The sequence below is a fragment of the Lipotes vexillifer genome, unplaced genomic scaffold, assembly GCF_000442215.2.
Source record: "Lipotes vexillifer unplaced genomic scaffold, Lipotes_vexillifer_v1.1 scaffold1783, whole genome shotgun sequence".
Taxonomy (NCBI): domain Eukaryota; kingdom Metazoa; phylum Chordata; class Mammalia; order Artiodactyla; family Lipotidae; genus Lipotes; species Lipotes vexillifer.
In genome coordinates, this window is record NW_006777435.1 from 1,495,586 (window position 1) to 1,505,157 (window position 9,572).

The 9,572-nt window shown below is 64.1% G+C and overlaps 2 protein-coding genes across 2 annotated transcripts in view; one reads left to right on the top strand and one right to left on the bottom strand.

The window, feature by feature from the left end:
* Window positions 1–9,021, bottom strand: part of GNAZ (G protein subunit alpha z) — a 22,377-nt gene extending 13,356 nt beyond the window's left edge. The window contains exon 1 of the mRNA XM_007451046.1: window positions 8,216–9,021. Coding sequence (XP_007451108.1) covers window positions 8,216–8,938 — 723 coding nt within the window. The 5' untranslated portion in view covers window positions 8,939–9,021. The remainder of the gene's footprint in view (window positions 1–8,215) is intronic.
* RSPH14 (radial spoke head 14 homolog) overlaps window positions 1–9,572 on the top strand; it is a 61,551-nt gene that overhangs the window by 24,932 nt on the left and 27,047 nt on the right. The gene's annotated exons all lie outside the window — the stretch shown is intronic.

The following is a 9,572-nucleotide window of genomic DNA, read 5'->3' on the forward strand; positions in this document are numbered from 1 at the left end:
CAGGAATGGAGTGGGGGGCTGGGTGGTTGTCTCTTGTGAGAAGAAAAGGAAACGGCAGGAGGGCACTGTGTTCCCTGCAGGCCTGTGTGATTCCCACAGCCTCCCCAGCCACCAAACCAGGCAGGGTGGCCCAGGCCACAGGGGAGGCCGCGGGGCTGACCAGGGTCTAAGCTCCACTGCTGGGCATCCCCCTCCATCAGAGCGCCAGCCCCAGAGTCCCGGGCCCTGCAGGCACCAAGCACAGGCACCTGGCAGATGTCAAAACTGCATCCTGTCCTTGAGCCATGGATCTGTCGTCTGGCTTTGCAGACAAGGGAGCCACGACTGGACCAGCTTGTCCAGCTGAGGACGCACAGGACTGGGGCTGCATGTGGCTGGCCCCCTCTCGCCTCCTGAGGTCCTGTCTTTGGGCAGATGAGGCTGAAAGAGGAGCCGAGGGGGCGTCCCTGGAGCCAGCAGGCAGTAAACAAAGGGCCACGGTGGGAAGCCGCCCAAGGACTACAGGTTGCCCCAGTCAGCTGTTCCAGACTGTCCTTTCCCCAGCGGCTGGTAGTTGGCTACAGAGCTGGTTTCCTGGAGCCTGAGACACAGGCCCAGAGGCTATGGCTTCTGGGGAACATGGAGCTGTGCCATGTGGCTTGGAGGCTCTGGGCCTCCTCCGCCAGGATGCTGTCAGCCTTCCCAGGGTCACCAAAGGCCCAAAGAGGTGTGTGGGGCTGTGGCCTGGGGCTGGCCTCAGCAAAAACCTCAGGACATGTGGCCCAGGGCCTCTGGGTGACTGTGGTTTTATTCATGAAATTAGAGCAAATACATGAGCTAAGGAGACACCAACTAGGGGTGATGAAGACAGGGTCAGGGTGAGCTGTGGCCCAGGTTCCCGGGCCAGCCTGAGTTGGGTCTCTGGATCTGAGGACATGTGTCCAGTGGGGAGCCACGTGCAGGGAACAGGGCCACCTTCTGCTCCATCCGGGGGGCCCCCCCTCAGATGACCATACCCCCTTGCCCTAGCAGACTGTATTCAGATCTACCAAAACACTAGACTGTCAGAGCCAGAGGGGCCTGCGGGGGTGGGGGCGGCAGTCCCCGAGTTCTGTTAGCACAGAAGCCTTTCTCAGTGTTATTCAGGGCCAGTTGTCTGTGCTGGTTACCGAGGGTCCCCCAGTGGTCTCAGCCAACTCCCTGGAGCCTGTTCTTGCTAAGTGGAGAAGCTGTTGTTCAGTTCTCAGATTTTAGAAATCCCTGAAAACAATAACAACCTGCGTCTTAAAAACCCCTCTGGGTTCTGACGTGTGCGTAAGGAGTGGGGCTAATGCGCTCAGGAAATTAACTAACCCGCGGGCCTGGGCGCTGAGCGGGATGCGGGCTGGGGAGCTCCCTCTGCCCTGAAGCTCCTGGTAAGTGCGGGATACAGATGTTCAGCGGGGTGCAGGGACATTGGGAAGAGCAGATCACCTGGCAGAGAGGATGTGCGCAGACATGGGAGCTGCAGAGGCCCCAACGAGCCCTGGCAGCAATGTCTACCCCAGGCGGTGCTGGGGGTGGGGCTTGGCACCTGGGACCTCGCCCAGCTGGCCCAGCTCTCCATGGCCCCCACAAACCCCTCGGTCCTGCCTCTGTGGGCCGCCCCCACAGGCCCCACGACCCAGGCTGGATGCACAAGGTCGAGCCCAGATAACCATCCCCACCTTCATCCCAATCCGTCCAGGCCCTGCTCCCTTCTCCCCTGCAAGGCGGTCTCTAGGGCAGGAGGCCCCCTGGGGTTCTCTGGACCCAGAGAGCTGCTGCACTGGGGTGCCTCAGGGCCAGCCACAGCCAGCATGGGGCCAGTGGATGTGGGTACTGGGGGAGCCACTCTGGCCTCCAGGGGTTGCTCAATGCGGTCCCCATGTGACCTCAGGGGAGGAAGGGCCACAGTCACCTCTGTCCCTCACTGCTTCCTGAACAAGCCCCATGGGGCCTGTCCTCAGGCGGGGACCCCGGCAGGCCCAGCTGGAGCAGATTCGCACGTGAGTCCAACATGCTGACAGAGACATGGCAGAACCACCTGGCTCCAGGCTGCTCCCCTATGCAGAGGCTTGATTCTCGTGAATCTGCCCGGGGAGAGCATGAATCCATCTGGCAAATGACCATTCGCAAGCAGGACGAACGTGAACAGAAAAGACAGGTGTGGTCACAGGGCCAGAGCAGGGAGGCGCTGAGGGGTCACAGAGGAGGCTGACAGCTCTTTAAAAGGATGCAGACAGTGAACACTGTAATTCACCGATGAATGAGCCTGACGGGCAGGCCCTTCCAGCCAGGGTTCGGGGGTCAGCGGCTGCAGGAGGCTGGTGAATGTTTAACATCTGGCTGGGGTGGGGGCCGGCTGTAGAGGCTGCCAACTTCCATGGTGTCACTACTCTCACCTGGCTGATTTTAAGCTACCAACATGATGTCAAACAGCTCACAAACTTCTTAAAAACGGAAAAATTGGCACTTGTGAGCTGGTGCTGGCCAGCCACTGCCCTCCAGTGGATGGGTATGCAGCGCAGGTGGGGGCCAGCGCTGCCCACAGAGCGCCAATGGCACCCGCCTCCTCTCTCCCAGGGCTGGTCCGCGACCTGGCAAGAGGCTGACCCCAACCCGCCTATGGGGGAAGGATCGCAGCCTCAGATCCGAGGGACACGTGGACACCCCCATGCAGATTCCACCAGGGCATGTGGCAAAGGCTGTCATGTGGGAGAGGTGGAGCGTGGAGCGTGGAGGGGGTGCGGGGGGGGCACATCCCACCTGCTCCATTGTGTCCAGTGACAGCCTGTGCCTGGGGTGGGGGGGGCGGCGCTCTAGTGACGTGGCAGGATGTGGCCACCATGGAGGGGCGGGCACACAAGGATCCCAGGGTGAGGAGCGGGGCTGGAGGGAGGCCACACTGAGTGGCAGGGGGCCTGCCTGTCCTTCTGTCCTTCTGTCTGGCTGACCTCTGATGGAAGACCTATTCTGGGCACGAGCTGAGCACAAAGGGAGCAGGAAGCAGGAGCCCTTGGGAATGCCCAGTGTGACAGGGCAGGGAGAACGGAGGAAGTTGCCATAGAGAGGGGCCTCGTGTTCGGCTGCCCTGGGAGCAGGGGAGGGCCGGCTGTGGCTGCTGCCTCTCCACCCACCCTCCCCCTCGCCCATGTGAGGCTCAGGGCCCACAGAGGGGAGGACCACATGGCCTCAGCCCCCTTACGGCTGAGACAAGGGCCAGGCAGTGGAGCGAGGAACCCGGCTAGTGCCAGGGCCGGAGGAGCCCGCACAGAGGTGGGCACTGTTCACAAGCGCCGGCAGGGGCTCCGGGCCACCAATGATATGGCTGTGAGTGCACACCTGGCCCCCTCGAGCCGCCACACGTCTCCAACGCTTGGGAGGGGTAACAGGCCGCAGAGAAAAAGGGCTGGACTGAGCCTGGAGGGGGACGCCAGCAGGGGGAGCGCTCGGGGCCAGCTGAGCCCTGTGCTCTCTGCACCCGGTGTGAGAGGCACCGTGGTGGCCCTGCCGGGGGCCTGGCCCTCTAGCTGCCTTTGCCTCCTGGCTCTGGTCCAGGAGGCCTCTGCTGTCCCAGGGGCAGCGTGGTTTGCAGAGGTCAAAGGTGCATGTGGCCCTGGCACATCACGAGACCAGAAGGAGCTGCTGGGGAGACCAATACCTGGTGGGGGAGGCTCATGACCTCTGGCGGGTCAACGGCACGCTTCTCTGGCTCTGTCCCAAGTCCCCACGGCACGGTTCCTGGAACTATGTCCTCCACCGGTCGGGAGCAGAAGGCAGAGTGGGGACCTGCTCTGCTGGAGCTCCCTGTGGTCCCGCCACTGATGGGGTGGGGGCTGCTGGGCCAGTGCCAACCCTGATGCCCACTCAAGTCCCCCGAACCCTGCTCACTGCCCCCACCCTGGGACCCATGATGAGTGATCTCTGGGCCTCGGTGTCCTCATCTGCAAAGCTGGCTGGTTAAGGGCACTAAAGGGTACGTCAGTTCCCTTCCTAATCTAAGCCAGGTATCATCCACCTCTCGCATCTCCCACTTGTAACCACGTCCTTTGCACAAATGCCACCCCCTCTGTAACCAGCAGGTGATGGTCAGTTTTGCCGCAGACCCAGGCAGCACCATTTTGTGACACAGTGCCGTTCATCGTGTCACTGAAACATGCTCCCTTTTTGGGCTGAATAACAAAGCACACTATTTGTAGGACGGCCTGGAGCAGCCCCCCTCCTCGGGCACACTGCACACACACGTTAAGGCCTGCGGCTGCACACCCAGCAGGTGCACAGCAGGTATATAGCAGGCACACGGCAGGTATACAACAGGGGCACGGCAGGCCTGCTGACGGCTTCACCAGGAGAGGGCAGCGAGCGAGCCGCTGAGGGTGCTCCCGTGAGAACACTGACACCTCACAGCTGCCTCGTCCTCCTCTTCTGAAGGACCCCCCCCCCCCACCATGCAGAGGCCATGGGTCCATCAGCAGGTGCACTGGGCTGAAGCTGGGTGGCAGGTTGACAGCAGGGTGCTGGGGTCCCGCCTGCCAGGTACTAAAGCGGGGGGCGCCTCAGGGGCTGCCATGTAGGGTGGGCGCCCAGGCGGGCCATGGCTGAGTTCCTCATCTTTCTTTACCCTGGGAGGCCACGAGCCAGACGGAGAAGGAAGTGGCTCCCCAAAGGGCGGGTGGGGCAGGGAAGCCTGCCTTGGCCCCAGGCAACAGGTGTGGCTCGGGGAGGGCCCACGGCCGCGCGTGAGCTCGGACTGTGACCTGTCCTCCCACCTGTGATGGGGACCCTGGGCATGGCTGCCGTCCCACAGGACCCACCAGGTGATGCGTGACTGTGCTCTGGCCTCTTGTGCTGCCTGGACAGCCCCGCATGGGGACAGTGAAGGCCCCCTGGTGTCTGCAGGACTGCACGGGGGGACGGGCCCCAGGCAGGCCAAGGACCCATTAAATCCTCCTGGGATGAGGGCCCGGAATCGTCACCAAGGCTGAGCACAGCTCCTGGGATATGCTGGTTGCCATGGTCCACAGACGCCTGGAATCTGCCCCCTGCCCAGGGGCTGCCCTGCACGTGCCGCAGCCCTCCATGCCCTCTGCGCCCAGCGGTCTTGACGTCACCCTTGGGAACGTGCTGACGCAGAGGCCAGCGGGCAAGTGGGGGTGGGGCAGGGACTCCTCTACCAGGTGCAGGGAGTGGCGGGGGTGGGGTGGGAGGAAGCCGCAGGCGCTGAGCGGGGAGGAGCTCCGAGGAGCGTGTCCGGAGCCTGGCACCAGGCCCCGGGAGCCTCTGGTTTCTCCTGGCCTCCTGGCCTCTGCCAGGGCCCTTGGAAAGGAGAAGACAGGGTGGCAGCCCAGTCCCAGCCCCTCCGCGGCGCTCGCCCCCCCCAGGCACGGAGAGGCAGGCTGGGCTCTTCTCCCGGTGGCAGCCAGACCACCTCGCGGGCCGGCGGCGGTAGGACGCATGGCTGGTATTGTCTCTGCTCAGCAGAGTTTGTTCTTCATCGAGACACTGCTGGTAGAGCATGAAAGGTCAGAACCACTTGGAATCCACTGAATTTCCAGCCTTGCTTGAGTTTCTCATCAAGAATCTCCTTTTCTGGTGAACAACCACCTCCCCGGGCCTGCCGAGTCCAGGTGGTGGGCAGGTAGGGGACACGGGCCTGGCCGCTGGCCTCTCCCCTCAGGAAATACTGTGATGGCCCCAGAGCCTGGCTGCTTTCAGGAGGAGGACGTGCGGGCCTCACAGAGAAACCCCCGCGGGGGCCGCCTGTCCACCCAGTCATCCACGTGACCCAGCTAGGCGGCTACTTGCTCGCACACAACGGGGCCACCGTAATGAGCAACGGTGATGGAGGGGTGTGCGGGCACTGGGCAGGGGTGACGCCTCACATGAGACCTGGAGGACAGGGCAAGCGGGCAAGGGACGAGGGGCAGGGGACAGGGTGGCCACGTGCTAAAGGTTGGAGAGCTCGGAGCATGTGGGAGCGAGCCGAGCCCGCGAGGCCAGAGCAGAGAGGAGAGGGGCTGTGGGCCGCGGTGACAGTGGGTGGAGCTGGGAGGGCCTCAGCCAGAAGCCCTGGCCTGGGGCCCGTCTTTGAGGACATTTGGGCCACTTGGGCCACCAACCTGTCACAGGCTCAGAGCAGGAAGGGCAGCCACATGCCTCCATGAAACACGGGACCCACGTGGGGACCAGGCTCCCTGCCCCCATGACCTGGCACACCTGTGGGCGCAGACCCGGCGGGCAGGACATGCCAGCAGACAGTCTGGGAGCCCGCCCAGCACCGAGGGAATTCACCACGCCCATCCTGGAGATGACAGATGTGGCCCCCGGAGGCCTCCGAGCACAGGCCACCACCAGCCTCAGGACACAGTCGAAAACAGGCAGGCACCCGGAGAGCGAGACAGCTGGAGCCCAGGTGGCTGCAGACCTGCCCAGGCACCCCGCTTCGCCTCAGGCCTGGTCAGCCCCAAGTCCTCTGCCCACGGTGATGCCTCACCAAGCAGCCTGACCTCGCTCCTCCGCTGCCCAGACCACACGTGGCCCTCAAGTGGGGGCGGGTGGAAGAGGGCCAAGACTCTGGGGGACAGTGTTGGGAGCAAGACGGGCTGGCCCACAGGGAGCTGCAGACTGTCCAGGCCCATGCTGCTGGGACACGGCTCTGCCTCCTGTCTCCGTGGCCTCCTACAGCTGCTCCCCCTCCTCCACCAGGCTGGGCCTCCGTGCAAACCTGCAGAGTGTTGCATACCCTTCTCTATTTGGAAAGCCAGTCAGGTGCCCAGCACAGTGGCCACTACCTGCAGTCGCCTGCAGAGTTCCTGGGGCTGCAGCCCAAAATTAGGACTCCCTGCTGAACCCAACGAATAAAGCCATCACCTGCCTAAAAAGACCGGGTGTTCCTTCCTCGCATCGCCCCGTCCCCTGGTCCCCTCATTTCCCAGCATGAAGGATCCCCCTCAAGAACATCATTACCCCTTCCCCTGGGTCCCTGCCAGCTTGCCACCTCCCCGAGCCCCTGGCACCCAGCCCAACACCACTTACAGCTCCTTTGCAGACTCCCTGTTTGCCCCCATGCCCCCCACCCTCAGGATCAAAGACCTCTTAAGGGCAGATGCCAGGTCTTTGCTTGGTGCCTGCCTGGCACAGACCCTCTGCTGTGGGGCGGCCCCAGCCACACCCATCCCTATCCATCTGAGCGGCCTCCACCACCACCGCTCCTGGGTGCCCTGGGAGACTGCAGCACCCGTGCCTGGGCCTCCTGCCTTGGTTGGGCCTGCAGTGCACTGCCCACCCTCTTCTTGCCAGGGGCCTGGCTCCCACCTGCCAGCAGCTCCCCGCAAGCCTCCACTGGCTCAGCACCGGGTTCAGGTTGTCCCTCAGCACCTCCTGCACTGCACCCACCTCTGGGGTCTCCCTGCCACGTGACTCTGAGCTCCCAGCCCACAAGGTGGTTCTCAGCCTGGGAAGAGGGCCTGAAGGAATTATCACCCCTGCCCGACCCCTGGGGATTAAAACTCAGAAAAGGTCCTTAGCCCTGTGGCTGACAGACTCTCAGGACCCGGACGGGGTTGCGGCACCGAGGTTCCTGGGACGGAGCACGGTGCCCAGCTGGTGGCAGCTGCTGCATTTACTGAACTGCCACATGGACCAACAATTGGATGCCCGGCCTGTGCCGTGTCCTGTAGGGCAGCCAGACTCTCTCTTGCCTCCAGGGTCACTCCCTGTGCACCTGGCCACACTCGACCTCACCTGCGGCGAAGCCCCTTGCGGTGCCAGCTTCCCCTCCTCCCCACCCCCAGGTGGCCAACATGCTCTGGGAGCCGAGGAGCAGGCCCTGCTCAGCAGAGAGCTGGCCCTCTGCACCCCGAGAGCGTCAGGCGTGGGGTGTGCGGTCTGCTCGCAGCACCTAGGTGAGGCCACCTGGGCCTGTGAGCACCACGAGGGCAGTGCTGTCTGCAGCCAGTGAGGGTGGCATAGCACAGAGGGTATCCCTGCCCGGTGGAACCCAGGGTGGGGTTAGAGTGGAGTTGGGGGCCCCCCAGCTGGGGCGGCCACCGAGAGCTGCCCTCCAGGCAGACATGTTGACGGCAGGCGCTATCCTGAGGTCCTCGCTGGAGCCGCCCTGGCTCCCCTTGGACAGCAGCCACTCCCCTCCTGCCCTGGACACAGCCAGGACCCTGCGGCTCCCACATGGCAGCGACGAGCCCGGCTACTCACTCACCGTCTGGTTGTCCTCGTAGAGCTTCAGGTCGTAGCCACTAAGCTCCACGCAGAAGATGATGGCGGTGACACCCTCGAAGCAGTGGATCCACTTTTTGCGCTCTGACCTCTGCCCGCCCACGTCCACCATCTGGAAGGTGAGCTCCTTGAAGGTGAACCTGTTCTCCACGATGCCCGTGGTCATGTCCCGGGAGCGCAGGATGTCCTCCACGGTGGGCACGTAGTCGGGCGCGGCGATGCGCTCCAGGTCGTTCAGGTAGTAGGCCGCGTTGTCCTCCAGGTGGTACTCGCTGGAGCGGCCGAAGCAGGCCTGCGCCCCGGGGTCGGCCCACAGCCGCCGCATGACACCCAGCAGCTCAGGCGTGATCTCGCCCTTGCTCTCGGCGGGGCCCGTCAGCGCGAACAGCTGCACAGCGTCGTAGGCGCGGTCGGGGTTGTGGAAGTCGATCTTGAGCGCGGCCAGGGCACGGATGATGCGGGTCAGCGAGTCAATGGCATTGTAGATAATGAGCGGCTTGTACTCCTTGCAGGCCTCCAGGTTGAAGCCCCCGCTGTGGATGATCTTCATCTGCTTCACAATGGTGCTCTTGCCCGAGTTGCTGGTGCCCAGAAGGAGCAGCTTAATCTCGCGGCGCTGCCGCTGGCTCTCCGAACGCAGGTGGCGGTCAATTCGCCGGGACCGCCGTGCTGCCTCTTTCTCCTCTGAGCTTTGCCGACATCCCATGGTCCGGCAGCGGCGGGCCCAGACGCGGAGCACGGGATGGGGCGCCTCTCCCGGTGGCCACCGAGTGGGGGAGCTGAGACTCGAGGCAGGTGCGCCCAGTGGATGGGAGCCGGTGCCCTGGAGCACTCAGCGTGGGTAGGGGGGCGAGGCCATGCCCCACTGCAGCCCTTGTCCCGGCGCCTCCTCTCCAGCTGGCATGGCTCTTGCACTGTGGGAGGCAGCTGAGCCCTCCCTCAGGGACACTCCACCTCCCAGGGCCACCGCGGGGCCAGATGCGCCGCAGTCATTCCCTGTCCTCCTGACGGTGGGAAGCTGTCTGGTCGCTGGTTGCTGGGGTGATGCTGCCGAGTATGGCTGGAGGGCTGGCTGCCAGTAAGGATGTCACGGGCTCTCCCTGCGGTCCCCCTGCCTCGGGCATCCGCCTTCACCTGCCAACAAGAGAACAGCATGAGCCTCCTCCCACTGCAGGCTGGGTGGGCAGGGGAGCCCTGGACAGTGGGAAGCGGCCTGGGGAATGATGAATCAGAGCCCCCCCGCCGCCCCCCCGCCTCAGTGGAGCTCAAACCCCAGCAAAACATGCCTGACCGCCACCCTGCACCCCTCCCGCCGGCCAGCTGGCCTGAAGCCGGCGCTC